The 20,713-nt window shown below is 50.0% G+C and overlaps 1 protein-coding gene across 1 annotated transcript; it reads left to right on the forward strand.

The window, feature by feature from the left end:
• Positions 1 to 5,117: 5,117 nt before the first annotated feature.
• Positions 5,118 to 10,551, forward strand: TRIB1 (tribbles pseudokinase 1). The gene is made up of 3 exons (XM_074145490.1): positions 5,118 to 5,540; positions 5,993 to 6,285; positions 8,291 to 10,551. Exons 1-3 carry the CDS (start codon positions 5,235 to 5,237, stop codon positions 8,757 to 8,759), a joined length of 1,068 nt encoding a protein of 355 aa, XP_074001591.1. The 5' UTR covers positions 5,118 to 5,234; the 3' UTR covers positions 8,760 to 10,551.
• The last annotated feature ends 10,162 nt before the right edge of the window (positions 10,552 to 20,713 follow it).

The following is a 20,713-nucleotide window of genomic DNA, read 5'->3' on the forward strand; positions in this document are numbered from 1 at the left end:
AGAGACACTCATTCACTGTCCGCTTGTGCAATCGACTTCTGAAGTAAAAACAGGATTTGAGGTTTAAAACCTGAACCTTCACACGTCTTTCAAGCAACAGAAGAAGCCTTCATGCTCCTCAGTCCACAGAGGAACAAAGTCAGGAGGTGCTCCTTATGAGACTACTTGGGTTTGATAATGACTGGCTTATCAGAAGGGAATTATTTAGAGTTCCCAGCAACAGAAACCCTCAGAGCAGCTTCTCCGCGGGCTCGAGGGGAGACATCTGAACACCATTACATTGCACTTCCTTTGATGTCGCTCTGTGCTCGTCATGTGTTTTGTATCTTAACAGTGAATCTGCCGCTGAGTTCTACGGTGTCTGAGGATGGTTGTGGGTTTATCACAGATGCCATTCCTGCTATCAAAAAACATTACTTTTAAGTTCTTTATCACCTGGCCACACAACTACTCTTTGAGGCCTGTCTGTGCAGGGTGGCTCTTTACACGAGTAGATTATGGACAACCTGCTGGTTTTAACTTGCTGGCTTTCAGTCTAGCAGAAGTTTAAGTTTCATTACATGGCTTGAGATATAATTTGTAAAATAAAGATACTTATTGTTCATCATTTGCCTGATAGTTTAATATTAGCCCAAGTATTTGTGTGTCACACCTCTCCCATCCCATAACTAAAATAATGCCTTTTAAATTTCTTCCCATAGAAAGCAGCCAGTTTATTTATAAGTGGCCTAATCTAATAGAGATTTACTCTGTGCATCCCATGAGACGTATTATCCAAGTTACCAGACCTGTCCCAAGCACTTGGGAAGTGGGGAGATGGTTACACAATTCTCATTGCCGCCGGCTGTTCTAGTTACAGAGATAAAGGGTCAGAGAACTGGAGCAGCAGAGATAATTTTGTGAGCATCTAAGGAAAAGCAGCTGATCAGGTGAGTCGTAGGCACTGGCTGAGGGCGAGACAGAGAGATGCTTGAACAGCACGCAACAAATGTCCCCTTAAATAAAATAACATACCAGGAAAAGGGAACGTCGATGCCTGACCACCAGAAACTCCGGATTCTGAAACCTTCATCTGGCAGATGCAGCGGTGCTGCTTGTCTGCTTTAAAAAAGGTGAAAAAAAATATATGAAGAGCAGCATTCAGCTTGCCACAGCAAGGGCAAAACGCTTCTCTCTGCTTTTTGTGCTGGGCAAAACGCTTCTCTCTGCTGGGACGTGCCAACTCTGTGGTACGCATCCCAGAGGATCTTGCCTCTGCTCCAGCCCCAGCTGGGACTCCAAGGAGAGGAGACAGTGAGTGGTCCTGCTTGCCTTGACCACCTTTTTCCAATGCGGGATCTACTTTTTGGAATGGTTTTACAATATCGTTTGGCTGGGAGCTCCTCAGACTTCCTCGCCATTTGGAAGGTGCCTGTTGCACACTGTTGTCCTTTGCCAAGCACAAAGACCACTGATCTGTACTCCCAAAGGCCGTCCCTGCCCCACCTCACTGGTCCCAGGCCCCTGTTGGAGTATCCAAGGCTGGGTGTTTGGTTCCTTGAGGTCTGCTGGCTCACAGCTGTTCATTTTTCCAACACTTGGGTAGCAAGACTCAACCACAGAGTCAATGTTTTACCGCAAAGTTAAGTCTGTAAATGTAATTGTGCACTCATCTGTGCTTCACAATGATTTATCCATCGGGGATGTGTAATACTGCCTTGGTTCGTGTGGAAGGGCTGTTATGCTGCTCAGACTCAAATTCACCTGGGGCACAGATGGGAATCGCCACACCAGTATTTACCTTGTGGATGCTAAGCAGGTAGCCCCCAAAAAAGCCTTTTTTGAGGAAGGGGGAGAGGGAGATGGAAGGATGAAGGCTTTTGCAGGGAAAAGAAGGAAGACCCCCAATGTCTTTTGATTTCAGGAGGAGACTGATGCAGGAGGTATGTCTGGATACTTAAAAGCCTGTGGTGTGACCTACAATGAAGAAGAGACCACTATGGCAAGTGTGGTAGCCCCATATTCTGCAAAATCTTCCAGTACTGAAAGGCTGCAACACTTCTTCTGTACTTCATAAACCTCTTCCTTGAAGTCTTCCTGTGTCCTGCGCTGCTTCATAACCAAACCAGGCTTGCATGCAAGCCCTGGTGAAGATGGGTAAGGAGGACACGTTTTAACCCTCTGAGAAGCATCATGCTGTGCATCAGACACCATCCTTTTTTTTTTTCTTTTCTTTTTGCTCTTTGGGGATCAGCCAAATTTAGAAAAAACAGAAAACAGAATCACTTCTCTGCTCTGCATGTTGGAATGAGTCTGGTGGGGGTGGAGTCTGGATGTGGACCTTTTTTTATGATCCATACCCAAACCATAAGACTAAGGTAGTGAGCATTATTAATTTGGTTAATAATTGCTACTACATGTTTATTCATGACATGAATGCTTTAAGTACCTGAAAGCATGCCAGGCATTTTAAAGAAGCCATGAAGGTTTCCTGCTGTGAAGAATTGGCCCCATTTTGCAAAGACCTGACACCTGGGAGATTTAAGCTTGAGTTCATCTCAGCCACATGTGGACAACTGAAGTTAGGTCTATACAGTCAGCAGGGAGAGGGGGGCACCCACCAGCACTTCTGGGGTGAATAGCCCTGGGGTTACCTTTTTCCAGGTCTTTGGGGACTGCGCGCATGGTTTCTGTGCTCCAGTTGGCAGGGACACCCCCACAGAGTGTGAAATCTGGGGAATCCCTCTGCGAAGAGGCTGCCCAGACCCCAGGAGCCTGTGGGGTGCAATGCTGTGTGTACCTCTGTGCTCTGCTCTCCTCTCACACCCCAGATGGTTTGGAGGGGGGGGGACACAGGATGACAAGAGGGGGCTTTTTGCCCTTCTTAAGGACCAGTGGGTGCCATCCTCCATTTGGCTGCCAGTAACCAAGCTGGTCCTGGTGTCATGGTGCCAGCATGAGGTGACTAGCTGTGGACTCGAAGAGGCTTTGAAGGGGTGGGAGGGTGGGAAGGTGAAGGATACGGCTTCCAACAACGTGTGCAAAAGGACCTTCAGTAGGGCCCTTCTCTTCAGAGGGGACAGTGAGGTGGGAGAGGGGGATCTTCGGGAGGGTGAGGACCAAAGGGCCGTGGTTACCCCAGGTGCACTCTCAGCCTAGGAGAGCTACAGGGGATGCCGTTATACACCAGTATACAGCCATTATACACCAGTAGTAACGCCTATGAGTACATTTATGTGGGTCCATTACTAATTTAATGATGTGTCTACACCCTTCCCCTGTCCCCAAAATCACTGACACACACCCCCCTCTCCGTGCTATCGCAGAAGTCGGAAGCAGCCCACGCAGGCAGAATTCATCCACGTTCACCCGGCAGCAGCGTTCCAGTCATAAAACTTCCAGGAAGGGAAAAGTAAAACAAAGGTCTGATGGATACTCCCGCGTGTTTTACCTATGAGAGGAACGAAATAACATAGCGTGCTTTCAGAGTTGTGGTGAATCGCTCAGAAACAATCTGCTGGCATGAAGGGAACTGTGTTTCTGGGAAAAAAGAAAAAAAAAAGAAAAGGAAAATTAAAATGCAGGCCCTGGGATATCCCTTTATGGCATACGCATTTTATGTTTAAATGCATTAATGGGACTGCTATGCCATGAGTCATCCCGCACAAGAGTTTCATGTGTTTCTTAAAATACACCAGAAGTAGCTGAAGGCGTGCTCGGGTTTGCCGTGCAGTTATCTGTCCGGAATCCGGGCGAATACCTGCACGCCTGGCATCACGGGCTCCACTGCTGGCGGGGGCCGGCCCCGTCCCTCGCTGCTGCTTAAACGGACCGGGGCTGGGGAAACCAAAATGGGATAGGAACCGATCCTACAGAATAACAAAAGGCAGGCTCCCTGTGATATTAGGGAAGCCTCAGCACTGAATTACAGAAAATTTGCATATATGTAAACAGAAAAGCTGGAGAGTCTCCTTCTGAAGCACTCCTGTCAAAACTACAGCTGTCTGCGCTTTTTCCAGGGATGATTTGTTGTCTGGTTTTCTCTCATTATCCTTTCGTTTACTAACAGTCCTGGCTGCAAATCTATTTACTATTCGTTTAAGCCCACGCTTTCTGCGCCTGACGGTGGCTGCTGAGCTCGACTCCCTGCTCCTCACGGGTCACTTTGGCTACTGCTCGCTCTCGGTGCCGTTCCTTTTTGGAGAGCGTTTTGGAGAGAGTTTTAACGTGGAAAACGCTCAGCGCAAAATATTTCTCATGGTGCACGTTAAGTCCACGAAGGTGGATGAACAGTGGTAAAAAAGCAACAGCTTGGTAATGCAAACCTTGGGATGAGCGGTGGTTAATTAGCCATTAGTGAAAAGCAAGAATTGGGGCTGGGGAGAAGCTGTGGGTAAGGTATAAAGGAGAAACTCCGGGGAACGGAGCTGGGCTCGCTTTCTCTCCACGATTAGCCTGGCTTCACTTTTTGTTGTTGCGGGGCGCACCAGGCGATGCTGTCTCGAAAGCGCTACAGCGGCATCCGAAATTTCTGGCACGGCTTCCCCAGCGGCACACGCTGCCGTTCCCGGGGCTGCCTTTGCAAGAAGAGGCGCTCATCCTTAGCATTAAAAAAAAAAAAAAAAAATATATATATATTAAAAGAGAGAAAGAAAATTGAAAAAAAAAAAAAAGTGCCTTCTAACTTTTGCTCCCTGCCTTGGAGGGTTTTGCCAACACGCTGGGCTTGCGAGGGGCGAACCCCAAAAGCAAAGGGTAACCCCCCCCCCCCCCACACACACACACCCCCCCGAGCCCTGCCATCCTCAGGAGGCTGAGTCGGACGTGAGATGACCTTGCTGGAGGACCACGGGTAGGGGGTCCCCGCCGCGTCCCCCGGCCCCCAGCGGGACACGCAGCCGGGCGGGGCGGCGGGGTCCCCCGCCGCCCCGCCCGGCTGCGTGTCCCGCTGGGGGCCGGGGGACGCGGAGAGCAACGGGAGGAGCGGAGCAGGCGTGTCCGAGCATCCCTCCTCCCATTTCCCCGTGCGTCAGGGCGAGGAGGAGGAGGAGGAGACTCCTTTTTTTTTTTTTTTTTTTTTTTCTGATTTTTTTTTTTTTTTTTTTTTTTTTTAAAACCCTTCAACTACTTTAGCGCGCAGCCGGCAGCAGATGGTGGACGCGGCCCTAGGAGAAGGTGCCGGCGGGGAGAAGAAGGGAGAAGGGATGCCCCAAAGCCTCACCGCCCGCCTCTAGCTCCGCGCCCGCTCCCCATCCATGAGCCGCCCCGCGTCCCTCCTGCCGGCCGCCCGCTGCCGCAGCGCTCCGGCCAAACGCCTCCAGCCTCTCCTCCACGACGGCCCCCCAGAAGAAGCCCCCGCCGCCAAAGCCCCTCGCCTGGCCGACTGCGGACCTCCGGATTGCCTCAGCGCTCCCGGTTCGCCTTGTCCCCCGGCTTCCCCCGCCGGCGGGGGAGCGGCGGGTCCCAGCCTCATCGCCTCCTACCTGCTGCTGCCTCTGGCCGAGCGGGAGCAGGTGTCCCGGGCGCTGAGCGTTAGCTCCGGGAGAGAGCTGCGCTGTAAGGTGAGCGCGGAGCTCCGCGGGTGCGGATGGGGAGGGAGGGAGAGCGTTTAGTGTGTGTGTGTGTGTGTGTGTGTGTCTGGGGGGATCCTCCCGGGTGTTTCCCAGCGCCCCGTTAAAGGCTCGACCCGGGGAAGAGCCTTGCAAAACGTCCTCCCGGTTAGAAACGCCCGGCCGGCGGGGATCTGCCTGTGCGCTGGAAGTCAGCCGTAACTCCGGGCTACCTCGGGGTACCGTCCCCAAAAGGCTTTGGGGATGGGGGTTTGTTTTATTTTTTCCTCGCTCCTTTCACTATAAAACGAACAGGAAGGGTCTCAATAACCGCTTTGAGCGGCGCTCCCGCCGAGCCCTGGCTCCCCTCCAGCTCCCTCGTCATTGTTTGGGGAGAGTTGCTACGTGAGCGGCTGCTTTCAACGCCCTTGAGAACGAATTTTGGGTTAATTTCCTCTTTACAGGTGTTCCCCCTCAAACACTACCAGGACAAGATCCGGCCTTACATTCAGCTGCCGTCGCACAGAAACATCACCGGGGTCGTCGAAGTCATCCTGGGGGACACCAAGGCCTATGTGTTCTTTGAAAAGGACTTTGGGGACATGCACTCCTACGTGAGGAGCTGCAAGAGGCTGAAGGAAGAGGAGGCTGCCCGGCTGTTCAAGCAGATCGTCTCGGCTGTAGCTCACTGCCACCAGTCGGCCATCGTACTTGGTGACCTCAAGCTCAGGAAATTTGTCTTCTCTAATGAAGAAAGGTAAGCGGTTGTCACCAGCCAGCCCTGGGGTGAGTGGGGAGGGAGGAGTGCCACATCCAGGGACGCAAAAAGCGTCCCAGGGAGTGGAAACAGCCGTGTCAGCCGGGCATCACCTGCGAGCAATCCAAGTAGGTCCCCATCACGGGTGTGTAGTAGGTCACGGATTTAACCGGTACGCGCTTACTCTTCGTTAGAGCTCGCCTGATGAAAGGGAGGAAGCTCTCCGGGAGCTTCCTCTCATTCAGCAGAAGTTCAGTGAAACCCGCTGTAGACAAAGGGACTATAGTTCAGATGCTCGTTAGCGCCAGAAGATGTCATGTGTGCCACTCAGTCAGCGTGAAATGAATAAAAGGCAGAGGGAAGGAGGGGAGAGAGGCTGAGGCGCTGGGACGGGGAAGGGGACTGACCCGGCTGGGGGAGCAGGAGGTACGAGGAGATGGAGCTCTGGTCCCTCCTGGCACCCGGGAATGCTGCCCCGTGGCCGAACCGCGGCACTCAGGAAGGGTCTCCTCAATGAAATCCCCTGCTGATTAGGGTTACGCTGCTAACGAAAGACAGGCCGTGTCCTTCGAGACTTTTATCCCTCCTCCACTACCGGTGGCGGTGCCTTCTGTGCCCATGGATGTGGGCATGCACAGGAGGGAAGGTGGGACATGGTTAAATACTGCCTTGGGAATCCTGCACTGAGGAAAAGCACTTTGGTAAAACTTAGCCTAAAGCCTCGGTTTATAGAGAGGAGATACAGAATCTGATTGTTAAATTTAGATTAGGGAAATAATTCAGTATTTCCCTGGAGTCCTTGCTGCTCTTCTAGTGCCTCACCACACGTGGCAGAGCCAGAAATACATTTTTAATCAGCAAAACTGACTCTGCCTAGCTGCTTATCCCGTGGAAAGCTGGAAAAAAAAAAAAAAAAAAAAGTAAAAGCTGTAATGGAGTTGTTTTGAATCTGATGAAACTGGAGATGATATTACTGAAGCAGAAGGAAACACATTTTCTGGGCTAACGCTTCTTCAGGATATCATTTATAAACGTGATAAGAGAATTAACCAGCACTGCCCCTCTCGAACAGACACAACCATATGTTGACATGCAAAGAAAGTAACTCCTTTGAAGGAAACTATTGCAGCTTTTCCCGCCCCTGAGAAGATGAAACATTTGTTGAAATGTGACATTGCGCACAGTCTCGCTGGTTTGGAAATAGCGCGTTGCACAGGCCAGTGTCATGTGCATCCCATTTGGCAAGAAGAGGGTTAAGCAATGGCGGGCGGGCTCGGGCTCCCCGGCACAGGTGCAGTTTCAGGGCTCCCGCAGCCAATCCCGGCCCCACGGTTCGCGTTGAGTCATATTTTCCGTTTGCAGAACCAATGGGTATTTGGCGAGGTCAGGCTGAGGACAGGCTGCAGCCAACGCACACCGACACCCGGCCGCCCTCAGCCCTTCCCCGCCCCTGCCAAACTCCCCTTTCCACCCCAAAACGGGTTGTCGGGGTGGGCCCATGTCCGCTTGGGGAGGGGGGGGGCACGGGGGGTACCCTCCAGAGAGGGAAAAAGAACAAGGATTACAAAATAAAACACAAAACTCGGGAGAGCCAGTGGTTCCCACGAGTGCGGGAGGGAGCTGGGCTTTGCGCAGCTGGACGCCGTTCGCTCAAAGCCTGGGCCCCGGAGAGCGGGGTGCATGGTGCTCTGTAGCCCACTAACCCCCTGTAGTTGCCGTGCAGCCTGCGTAGACAGGAGGCGACTTGCTGGTGTTTCTCGACAGCCCTCTGTGTTGTCCCAATCCCCGGGACATAAAATAAGCAGGTGTCGCTGAGGGCCCATCACACGGGTCCAGGAGTCCAGGCGGCTTCCCTGATGCAAATCAAAAAGTGTTTCCTCTCCTTTTCTTCGTGCCGATGTGAGAAGGGGAGTGGGGATTGCCGTGGCGGGGGGCTCGCTGGGCTCGCTTGTGCCTGGGTGTTGCTATTTCTGACCTGTGCCTTCCTCTCCTGCCCCCTCCCCAGGACTCAGCTGCGGCTGGAGAGCCTGGAAGACACACACATCATCAAAGGCGAAGACGACGCTCTCTCGGACAAGCACGGCTGCCCGGCGTACGTCAGCCCCGAGATCCTAAACACGACGGGGACTTACTCTGGAAAATCAGCCGACGTGTGGAGTTTGGGAGTGATGCTCTATACCTTGCTGGTGGGACGCTACCCCTTCCATGACTCGGACCCTAGCACTCTGTTTTCCAAAATTCGGCGTGGACAGTTCTGTATTCCTGACCACGTCTCCCCCAAAGCCCGATGCCTCATTCGCAGCCTCCTGCGGCGGGAGCCCTCTGAAAGACTCACTGCTCCGGAGATCTTGCTTCACCCTTGGTTCGAGGCGGTCTTGGAGCCTGGATATACAGACCAGGAGACGGGAACTTCGGATCAAATTGTTCCAGAATACCACGGAGAAAGTGACGATATTAGTTCCTTCTTCTGCTAACCCCGAAGTCTCAAGAACCTCAGCAGTTCTCACCTCCGGCATCTTTGTAGGGTTTAACTTTTTCCACGTTTGCAAACTCAACAGCATCTTAAAGTGCCAGTATGGTCAGAAAAGTGACCTTGTTTGAAATAAACGCTAACCCGTAGATCTCCGCTCCCCCAGCGTACTCAGAGCTTCATCCTCTTACTCTGCTGGTTGGTCCGTCCCAATGGCCTTGGAGGACCTGTGCAGCTTTGCGAGAGCCACTTGGCTTTTCTCCTGCCTCCCACATCCTCCACCGGTGTAACTGGCCGCATCTCGGCTCCAGAGTCTTACGGCTGATGAGGTGCGAGACAGAAAGGCAGCCCCCTCTGCTTTCCCGCAGTGGCTGCGGGGGTGCACAGCCCTGGCCACAATGCTTTGGAGGTGGGGAGCACGAGCTGCACCTCTGAGTGAAATCTGACCGAAATGTGTCAAAAGGGGACGACTCGGCGTGCCACACCGGCCGGCTTGCAAAGTAGCTGTCTGACTGTAAGCGCACTTTAATGAGGGAAGGAGGTCTTCGCCCGCCACGGCCAGCCGCCTGCTCGCTGCTGCTCCTCCAGCTGGCCTTGCTTTCAGAGCCACGGAGCTCCTAGATCCACCCGCAGGACAAATCACTGCTGTGGCTCTTTCTGAAGCAGAAGCCGGTGGATCTCCCAGACGGATCCCCTCCGATTCCATTTGCTGACCGGGAAAGCATTTTAAATAGACTTAAGCCTCGCGTTACCATGGTGTAGCCTATATAACTTAATGCCCTCTGCGAGCTTGTCAAGTAGCAGGTCTCGTTAGCTCCGAGTGCCAAAACATATCCGTTTACCAAACCGTAACACTATCGGCTGGGGCGCCTTCTCTTGGAAAACGATAAGGGGTATCTTGTACAGTACATGTAAACACGGTCGTGTTTTCCTACAGGCTCAACTCTTAAAAACATCACATCCCCTCTCCTTTTCCTCCTTCCACCCCCCAAAAAGTTAGTCTTAAGAGTAAAATTTCCATACGCCCTTAGTTGATTATTCAGGTATGTTGTTTGCCTCTGGCTACGTATTTCCCCCCCACCCCCCTTAATTTCTTTTTTTTTTTTTTTTTTTTTGCATGGTTATTCATAGTCTGTCCAACGTGTGTGGATAATGAATATATCTAAATCATTAGTTTCCTGGGTTGGGGGTAAGTAAAGCTTAGTCCTGCTTAGTCTGCTTCGTTTCACACTTGTGTCCAGTGGCTTATGCAAAGAGATGTCCATTCGCCTTGGGCGAGAGCGCGGCTTCCGACGTGGCCGTGAGGTGGGTAACGCGTGTCCCCGACATGGCACAGCTCGAGTGAAGTCATTTTAAGGGTTAACCCCCGGCAAGCTGCAGTCCCACCACCCCTTGCGAGAATACCATGTATACCTCATGGACTGTGTACTTTGTACATACCTTACTGTTTGGGGTTTTGTTTTCTCGTTCTGTTGTATTTTGTTTGTCCTAATAAGAGGTGTCGAAGAGCAATTTAATGTGAATTATTGTTGGCAATACTAACTTGACAGAATCATGAGCATTAAGAGCAGGGCGCTACAGCTCTCCGTTGCACTAAACCTCTCATGATTGCTTGACATTTGTATCTGTGATACAGTTTAACCCTTCTATGAAAAACAGTACATTTGTATATATTGGTGGAAAACTCTGCCAGAAAAGCTAAAAACACTATGTCCCACTTGTAAATATGTATATGTATGTGGAAACCTGGATGATAAAGTCTGACTTGTAGAAAGTTTTAATAAACTTGGTTTCATAATGTTTGTCCCCGTTTCTTGCGGTGTCTCGAGGGGAACGGAGCGTGTGTATGTTTGGTTTCATCTGAGAAAATGGGGGTTGGCCTCGAGGAGGATCAGGTCATCTACGGTCCCCGTACGTGCCCCATCGTGCCTGAGCCACCAGGGTCTGCGCCCCAACTCCCACAGCTCTGCCCAGGGAATCCCCATGGAGACGAGTGGGGATGCGGGACGGCTCCTGCCTCTGTGGGGGTGGAAAGGGCTATATTAAATGAGGTGTCCTATTCTTCTGATAAACAAGGGGGAGAGGAGTTACAGCTCTGCCTCTGAACTTCAGAAACCCTATTGCCTTTCAGCACATGCATCCGTTTCCATCTGTGCCCCGTGAGCAGAAAACACGGTGGCACCGCAAGGCTGTCACCTGTCACCCTGCACCGCTGTGCGCGGCGATGCCACGCTCAGGCCAGTGGAAAATCACATCTCAGGTGTCTAGAAGTGAGCAACCAGTGGTCGAGAGCATTGGCTTTAACAGAGAGCCGGAGCCAGCGGGCAGGGGCTTGACCCCGCTGCTGGGAGGCAGCACAGAGCCCACCCCGTGCTGCTGTTAAAAACGAAGGGAGAGATTATTAGAGCTGCTTTTCTTTGTGGTGAGAAGAGGGGAGTATAAATAGCAGCAGTATCAAGGTTAGAGAATGTGCTTCCCTGAAAGAGATCAAACCACCCTTGTAATCCACCCGGAGCGGTGAGATCATCGCTCACAAGTAGAGAGGAGGAGGAAGAGAGTCTTGATTTTTATTTATACTTTGCCTCATGTTTAACTTTGTCCTTTTGCTTGAAATCTGTTCACCGGAGCAACTCCTTCCAGGCAGCTCTTTGAGGAGGGGCAACTTCTAAATCGGCTCTGCTTCTAGAAGGGGAGTGGAAAGGGAAAAGGAGGGAACAGGAACCTGGTCAATGACAAAGCAGAGTGCACAGACTTTAATTAGGCACCTTGACTCCCACTCTGAGAAACCAGCAATCTGTGCAGTAAGCATATTTTCTTAGCACTTGCTGAGCGAATGTCAGACACCAAAATATCTCAAGTTACTTTACTGATGTTATTCTTGCAAGACTTGTAAAAATACATGCGCCACGTAGCCCGGCTGATTAAATTAGCCCCTGGCCTACCATGCTTTCATGCTTGGACAGAAGCCCACATGCATCCTTTTAAAACAACGGCAGGAGGTTCATGTTTTGATGAAACCTTGAAAACTTTCAAAACACCTTTTTCTTTTTCCCCTGCAATTAAGTCACCCTTAGTAGGTGAATGTGTAGGTCATCCCATGACTGTATTTCTCATGAGCTACACTCTAGAGCAATTAAAATAAACGCCAAATTGTAGTAACATCTGCAAACAGCCTCTGTGTTGCTTTAGGGATTATAATGCAACATCCGTTTGTACAGCAGAATAAATTGCTATTGCTTCGTAACCCCATCGTTTGTATTATTGTACACAAAGTTTCAGAGCATGTTGAAAGAACCAGCGTATTAAGTGATTAAACTTTGATGGTGGGTGTGAGAAATTTGATTTATGCAATGCATACATTTCTTTTTGAGAGAGTCATAATTTGTCTATTTTTAAATGGACATTTTGGATAAGGACTGCCTGAATCTCTCGTGTTTTTCTCAGAGCTGGTCACCATCTTCATCTTGAAGCTGCAAAATATCGGCGGCCTCTCTGAAAAGCGCTGGGAGCTTCCAGTCCTCCTCCATTTGCTGTTGAAAACACAAAAAAGTTGAGCTTTTTCACAACATTCTGGGCTCCGTCCTAAACCGGCATCAAACTGCCTCCCAGTCAGGATAGATCTTACATCCTAAATATGTATTTTTATCAGCTCTTGATCCTTTGGCTGCATTTTAGGCATCAGTTCAATAATTTTCTTTTTAAGTAGCACAGCAGAATTTATAAACCAGCTTCCTCTTCAAGCGCCAGGTAAAACAGCCAGCTCAGCAAGCTCAGGTTTAAGGTCAACATCTCTTTGCCAAGCAGGTGATACTGCTGAGGCTATTTGCAGTTAATTAAGAAGGATTGGTCGAGGTTCAGTCCTACCAATGCTAAAAAGCGCCTTGATTTTAGGAGAATGCCTTAAGGTCGGTCAAAAGCACTTCTGCATCAATGTAATATTTATGAAAGAAAAGGGGGAAAAGAACAGTTTTTTATTCAGATGTACAAGATGAAGATTCATTGCACTTGGCTGGATTGCAAACCCGGTGCAACGCTGTTCCCCAGCTCTGCTTTAACGCGCTGAGGGCAGGCCTGAGAGATCACTTGAAAAACGCATTTTATTCAGTCAGTGCTGAGTGCATTCTGTCAAGCAAATCTCTTTACCTCGTTATACAAAAGCAGATTTTTTTTTCCCACTTTTTTCATGCTACTGCATTCTGTCAGGGAAAAAAAATAACCCAAGGTCTAGCATTATGGCACTGCAGGGATTTAGTAGCACAAAGACATATCCTATGCAAAGGCTTCTTACGAATACAGTGTTTTCCTGGCGAGCACTGAGAAGAATAGCTTGCCATGTAACCACGGTCTGAATTAATCCCTTGCAAAAAAACGGCTTTGTTAAATGCAACATCTCTCAGAACTATTGTTGGTAAAAATACCGTGAAACTTGCAACAGTTCTTGCCACGATTCCTCCAGAACTTGCTAAATCCTGTTCTCCAAGTGAAATCCGGAGTTCGGATTTCAGCCAGGATCAATTTTTGTTGCAGCAAAACGACAAATCCTTCAGGATATGAGTTCACAGCAGGAACTTTTTATTTATTTATTTTTTAATGAAGCCAGCTATTTAGAAAATGCCTTAAAGAAAACTCATTAGTTTTCATTGCCCTGTATGTATTTATTTACAGTATTTAACCAGCTAAACAAGCTAATGTGCGGCACTTCATTTCCTAATTTGGCTTTGAAGACGGAGCAGCAGAAGTATCAATTACATTCTGTCAAATGCAAACATTAACATAACTGTATGAAGCAATCATGTTTCTAACAACAGCAAGCGCTGCCCAGAGGACCAAAATAAATAAAATTCATAGAGCAAGAGGTAACGCTTTTCTTTACGGCAGGATTAGGGCTGGCGAGCGCCCGGGCGCTTTCCTCTCCAGGGACATTCGTCTCTCAGGGCTGGGGAGGCAGCTCGGGCGCTGAAACCCAGGTGATTAATAAAGCACTTGCTCACCCAGGGCACGGTCTCATCACAGCGGGTGTGGATTTCTGCGTGCAACTCCCACTGTTATTAACGGTTAATTAATGTGTAATTTGCAGAAAGGGATGAAACCGGGACCTCGGCGGCGCGTTGCAAGCGCCCAGGCGGGCTTATCGTTCGAAGAAATATCAGGGTGACAGGGAGGGTGGATGACAGAAAATAAGTGCGGCATGAATCAGCTGCCCCGTGTTTATCACACGGCGCTGCTGTGGGAAAACATTCACCTCCACCGACTACCGTCTCCTGCCAACAACAAAAGTTGAGTTTGATAAATTATTAGTGGAGATGTTCTCAGTGGCTTTGCTTAGATTTTACTCCTCTTGCGCAAATTGCAGATTAGGAAAGGATTAAGTAACAACAGTGTGGCTAAAGTATTACACATCGCGCTGGCCATTAGCCAAAGAATGTAGCATGCAAAAGCTGACATTGCCTAAGAAATCAAATATAGCTCCGGTCACCACAGAAAATGACTCTTCCCCACCACCTAAGGTAGTTGCTCAGTTTCTCCGATGTCACCCAACGTCTTGCACCAGTAAATTGTTCATTACAGGATTTTTTTTTTTCCGCTTTTCTTTTTTTTTTTTTTCTTTTTTTTAGCTTCCAGGTAGTGACAAAGCCATAAACATTTAGATGAATCACAGAAACCATAAATGTAATTGAGTGTAAAGCCATTGTTGGGCCCTGTGATAACATCCCCGTCAAGTCTCCACTTGTCAGATTTCTAGTCTCGCTGAGGTTCAAATACTGCGAGTTTTCTTTGCCGTGCTGGCAACTGGGGGCAAAATATCAACACAATCTGGGGCAAAAGGCTTGCATGAGACTCTCGTGCCCGATGACAATGACTTTGCAGATGGGCAGTGGGACGCCTGCTGTGAGTAAGTGTTTCCCCTGGTGAGTAAAGGCGGCAGGGTAAAGCTCACAAAGCTCAGCCGGCTGCCTGGGTCTGAAGGAAGGCAGGATGCCGTGGGGCCAACAGGGCCACCTGGTCCCCAGGAGAAGCACCTGCAGATGCCTACAGATGTGCATGGGAGCAGGGCAGGTGCCTGTCAGGCTGGCCCTGTGATATCCCCCCTGCAGCACAGGGACACAATACTTCAAGGGGGCCTACAGGAAAGATGGGGAGGGACTCTTCATCAAGGAGGGTAGCAATAGGACAAGGAGTAACAGTTGTAAACTGAAAGAGGGGAGATTTAGACTAGACATCAGGAAGAAATTCTTTACTGTAAGGGTGGTGAGATGCTGGCATGGGTTGCCCAGAGAAGCTGTGGATGCCCCATCCCTGGAAGTGTTTAAGGCCAGGCTGGATGGGGCTTTGAGCAACCTGGTCTAGTGGGAGGTGTCCCTGCCCATGGCAGGAGGGTTGGAACCAGGTGATCATTTAGGTCCCCTCCAAGCCAAACCGTTCTATGATTCTATGACAATGTGGCCCACTGATGTCCACCTTGGAGTTTAACCATCCTCTGAGGACCTTCCTGTTGAAGAGTTGCTTGGCTGCCTTTGACCCTACCTGTACTCTGGGGCCTCAAAATCCTGCGGCAGTGAATTCCGGAGTAAAGCTTGGCGCTGCTCGGTTAAACTACCTTCCTTGGAAAGAGAATGTGCTCCGAAACACAAGGAGAGGACTGGAAACACTTAAGAGGACCAACTGGCCCAGTTTTGGAGGGACTTTGTGCTGCCCTCGTTCCCCACAGGGACCGGAGGCAACGCAGAGTGGCTGCGCTCTGTGCAGGGCAGCAGCCTCTGGGGGCAGCCACAGTGCCCAGGGCGATGGGGACTCGAGCCCAGCGGGCAGACAGGCTTAATCAGCAAACTCACGGAATTGTTTTATCATGAGTCTTGTGATCCTTAATATGCAAGAGCCCTGTCCACTGAAGTTAATGATCTCCAGGAGATTTTGAACTTTCCTGTGAGGAAAAATGAGCAAGTGTCCGGCCCTTGCTGTTGCAGAGAGGGATTTGAAGGGATGTGTCCTGTGAACCCTTTGGACTATTCCCCGCTCGTCACCGGTGTCCCAGCCAGATGCTCGGTGCTGCAAAGGCATGCTTGACTGGCTGCCTCATTACGGCAGGCAGAGCTTCGTCCTTTTATCTGAGCAGCTGGCAAAACAATAAATTAAAAAATAAGGCAAAGTCAGCAAATAGTTTTCTTTCCCCATGCACGAGGTTAGAGGAACTACTCCCCCTCCTCCAGAATCATTTCCTGACTTGGTAACATTTTTCTCAATCGCCTCTTCTTTTTCTCCGTGTGTGTGGAAAAGCAGAATTTGTGGTTCGGCTGGAGGGGGAGCACCTTTTCATGCCATGCTGTGGCCTGGGTGTTTCATGTGCATCAGTGAAAGCCCTGAAAAAAAAAATCTCCAGTGTGAGGCAAGGATAGTTTTGCAGGGAGAGTGCTTTCAACATGTCAGGATGGGACCTGGACTCCAGCCATGAGGGACCCCCTGCCTGTAGGCTCTCAGGGCAAGCCATGCTTACTGGAGACAGCACCGTCTTTAATAGCCATGGCCAGGAGATGGTCGATCCTGGGATGTTTTTCTCTGCTGGAGGGAAGATACAGGAGTCGCATGTATTTTCAGCCTTGGGTGCTGGGTATGGCTTAGGAGCTCTGGCAGGGCATTGACTGCTGGACTCTGGCAGGGCTGCTCCCGCAGGGCGCTGGGAGCGGAGCTGGGGACCCGGGGCTGGCCCGTGATGCACATCCTGCTCACGCATGTGGGCATGAGTCAGAGCCGGAGAGGAAGAGGCCTCACCCAGCGGCAGGCAGAGCCGCGCAGGGAGCTGGGGCTGTGTGCTGATGGAGGAGATCGCTTATTACTGCTGACAGCCTCCCTTGGCTAAATCCCTGCACCTGTGGTGCGGGAAAGGGGCTTGGAGCTAACCAGCTCGCCCAGAACGTTGTCTGAGGTTCAATGCAAATGTTACAGGATGGGTTTGTAGAGGTGACTCAGAGCCTGCCTTTTGGCATCTGTGTGTCTTACAGCTGAAGCAGAGCACACACATCCCAAGCCACTGCCCATCTCCTGCAGTGAGAAGGCACAGCAAAGCTGAGCAGATCCACCTCCATCCCCCTCTACTCCTCTCTGGTGAGACCCCACCTGCAGTACAGTGTCCAGCTCTGGGACCCCAGCATAATAAGAACATGGACCTGTTGGAGCGGGTCCAGAGGAGGGCCATGAAGATGTCAGAGGGATGGAGCACCTCTCCTATGAGGACCAGCCGAGAGAACTGGGGTTGTTCAGCCTAGAAAAGAGAAGGCTCCAGGGAGACCTTATAGCAGGTTTCCAGTATCTGAAGGGGGCCTACAGGAAAGACAGAGAGGAACTTTTTACAAGGGCATGTAGTGATAGGACGAGGGGCAGCAGTTTTAGACTGAAAGAGGGGAGATATTAGATATTAGGAAGAAATTCTCTACTGTGAGGGTGGTGAGACACTGGAACGGGTTGCTCAGAGAAGCTGTGGATGCCCCATCCCTGGAAGAGTTCAAGGCGAGGTTGGATAGGGCTTTGAACAACCTGGTCTAGTGGGAGGTGTCCCTGGCCATGGCAGAGGGGTTGGAACTTGATGATCTTTAAGGTCCCTTCCAACCCGAAGCATTCTATGATTCTATGCTGGGCAGAGGTCTCTGGAAAAGCAAAGCAGTCTTTACCTCTCTTCTTCCCATTGGATTGACCTCAGTCTTGCTATCTTCAGCACCCGTCAGCTGCTCTTTACTCCGGTGCTAATCTCGCTCGGGCACTGGAACAGCTGAGCCATGGTCCAGCTGGCCCCCCCGCTGCTTGCCAGGAAACAGGTGTCCAGATCTTTTGACCTCTGCAAATGATTGCATTTAATTATTTCTGGGAATTTTCTACTACAGTCTTAGAGTGATTCTTCCAGAAATCAGGTTCATCTTTGCTAGGAAGCCATCGCGTGTCTCAAGCAAAGGTCAGGATGAATCACTCTGGAAAACACTCCAGCTGCAATGGACTCCCAGCACCGCGTGAGTGGAAGCATGTCCATGGTTTGGCACTTAAACACAAAGCCCCAAACATCCCCAGCGCTTCTTGGAGTCAATGGGATGACTTGCATAGAGCAGCAAATGCCGGGTATGACTGTAGGCAGTTCAAAAGCCAGAGGTAGATGGATCACGGCCTCGCAGCTGTGGCTTTAAAAGGGTTATTGATTCATTTGGAAACAACTAGCAGGAGTGACTTGGTAACAGGCAGGATTATTTAGCCTCACCACATGCCAAGAATAGACAAAGCACAGTTCAGCATTGAGATTCTTCCAGTGACCATCACGTTAAACACCCAACAGGATAATGCACCAATGTGCTGGATAACGCACTTTCCTCAGGTACGTCTGCAGCTGCCAAAGGACACGTGTAACTCCCAAAAGCAAGGGAGAAATTCTTCAGTTAAAGACCTAATAGGGAGGAGTTAAGTTGGGAAGCAATCAACCAAAACAAGAGAAGTATGTGGATAATGATACAGCCATGATCCAGGCTGCCGCAGCAGTTCAAAGTAAGGAGAAATAAATCACTCTGTGTGTGCATAGAAAATTCATGCTCTGAAAACACGCAGGAACAGCTTCTCATCTCATATCTGCTTGCTATGCTGGGCAGCTTAAGGGGCTGGGGTTTTCCCCTATGGGCCAGCTGAGGATGCTCCTGGTGACAAAGACACACGGCATGAGTGTGTTAATGGAGCCATCTCATATCCTAGTTGCTCCTCCTTTGCTAGAAAAATGTCAAAAAGTGCCAGGGAGTTGCAGAGGCAAAGACAACCGGGGATAGGAATGACCAGCACGCCCCTGAGTCTTGTCTGCTGTGAGCCCTTGTGGGTCCTACCCCACTGGTGCAAGTTAGAAAGGCTTCACTCGAACCAGATGCCTCTAAGAAAGCAGAGAACTGCAACTAAACCCTGGCAGCCCCACCACGTCTTCTGCAGGGATGAGCCAGCCTCCGTGCATGGGGTATGTTGTCCTGCAGATCCCACACACAGAAAATCCCCAGCCAGATCGTCAGGGTATATCCAGAAGTTTTTCTCCGACATGAGCTATAGTGCAGCTCTATTCAGGATATGCTCAGGAGTTTTGTTCTGGTGTAAATTCTAACGCAACCACTGTAATCTGGAGTGGAGTCAGGCTTGGCCTGCCCAGCAGCCTACTGCACTGCTGTCCTGCTTGCTGTCTGCTGGGTCAAACCTAGAGATCCCAACTCGGTTTTCACCCAGCGCAGCCTGAGGAGCAACCCAGGGAGAAATTCTCCAGCGCATGCAACATTCCTGTGTAAATCAATGGGAACTGCAGAGTCTGGCCTGAAGTCAGGATTTCAGGATTTGACCCAATTTAACCTTGGCATAAATAGTTGCCCAACTCCAATTTTTTTTTTTTTTTTTTTTTTTTTTTTTGTGTGAGGCTCAACAATTAACTTTCAAAACAGCTTTTTTAAAAAAAAAAAAAAAGAAAAAAAAGCGGCTGGGGTTCAGAAGTGCTGTGTTAGCCAGCAGTGTTTTGTTAAAGTTACTTCCACTATTATGGTATTTGTTGGTGTCAGCACTTTGTGCAAAGTAAAGCGCTGCTCTGGGCTCTCCATCCAGGGCAGAGCTGTCCGAGCCCGGGGCAGAAGTTGTGACTCTTCCCATATTCGACCCACAGGCGCGGTAGTTCCTTTTACCAAAGTCAACCGTCGGGTTTTAATTTTTACTTGCTAGAGTGAAATTCAGCCACGTGCAAAACGCAAGGAGTGCTCGTTGCTCAAATGCGATGAGTCCCAGTGTAGAAGGTTTATTGGAGAGGCTCTGGGGGGACTGAGGGGTGGGACAGGAAGATGGGAAGAAGCAGGAGGTGTTTGCAACCTTGCAGAAGGGTGAACTTTAGGGACCCACACCCTCTCTGTCTCTTCTGATTTCTCCGCAGGGAAAGGCTACCGCTTCCCAGGCTGTTTTCAGGAATCTCTTTCAAAGAGCTGATGCAGATATAAAGCTCTTTTTTTTTTTTCACTCACCTTCCACCCACAACAAAAGGCATCATTTCAACCTTCAAGATTTTATTGCATTAATTACTCCACAGCATCTTGGAGTTTACTATGCCATTACTTGTTAATATATTTAATAGAGCAGAAGGGATGCCAACACCACTGGATCCCGCTGACATTTTCTTTCACCTCAGATGCTGACTTGTAACCCTGCACTGGGCACTCCTGTGGCTCCGGATTCCCATGGCTCCGCATCCGACCCAGGCAGTGGCTGCCAGGGACGAGTGTCCAGCTGCGGTGGCAGCTGCTGCCATGGGAAGGACGAGCCCAGCTCTGAGAAGTCACTCGAAGCCCCGTTGTGCCCGTTAGGCAAAAACAAATGTATTTTCAGGGAAAACTGGTTTTATTTCCTGTGGGGCAAACACACGCATCATTTCTTTTGGGTTTAGAATGAAATCGTCAGGATGGCCGGTTGCAGGGTGTTAACTAGGAGTGGGTTTTAATATGTTTTGGTTCAAAACTCCCTTCCCTTCCACTACAGATGAATCTGGGTAGTTCCTTAGTGCTTCACAACAGTTTTTGAGATTCAGACTTAGGGTCTGAATTTCTTTTTGCCCCCCCAAAACATCTTCAAAGGTTGGATCCAGTTTTTTAACACTTCCAGCTGTGAGATATCCCTCTAGGCTCTTCAGCTGCGGCTTTACTTGCAAAGGACCATCAAAATGAGAGAAAAATGGCGATTTTGGCAGTAAAACTAGCCCTCGGAGCTTTAAGAGATGTGGGGACACCCTGTCTCAGCGGCTGAAAAACAGAGACGAGGATGAGGGTGAGACTGGGAGCTGTGGCGGAAGCAGGAGGAAGAGTGTGGATGTGGAGGGGACATCTGGGAGGGGAGCAACTGAGGGTGGGAATTTTGTGGGTGATGCCAGGGTTGGCCAGGCTGCTGGTTGTGCTTTATAATTGTGTGGGTGATGCCAGGTCACCG

Source organism: Numenius arquata, chromosome 3, assembly GCF_964106895.1.
Source record: "Numenius arquata chromosome 3, bNumArq3.hap1.1, whole genome shotgun sequence".
Taxonomy (NCBI): domain Eukaryota; kingdom Metazoa; phylum Chordata; class Aves; order Charadriiformes; family Scolopacidae; genus Numenius; species Numenius arquata.

What these genes read in the sequence shown, in the direction of transcription:
- TRIB1 (XM_074145490.1), top strand. Translation starts at nt 5,235, where the DNA reads ATGAGCCGCCCCGCGTCCCTCCTGCCGGCCGCCCGCTGCCGCAGCGCT. An exon ending in GGAGAGAGCTGCGCTGTAAG is followed by an intron (nt 5,541 to 5,992) that starts GTGAGCGCGGAG and finishes TCCTCTTTACAG; the next exon opens with GTGTTCCCCCTCAAACACTA. An exon ending in GTCTTCTCTAATGAAGAAAG is followed by an intron (nt 6,286 to 8,290) that starts GTAAGCGGTTGT and finishes CCCCCTCCCCAG; the next exon opens with GACTCAGCTGCGGCTGGAGA.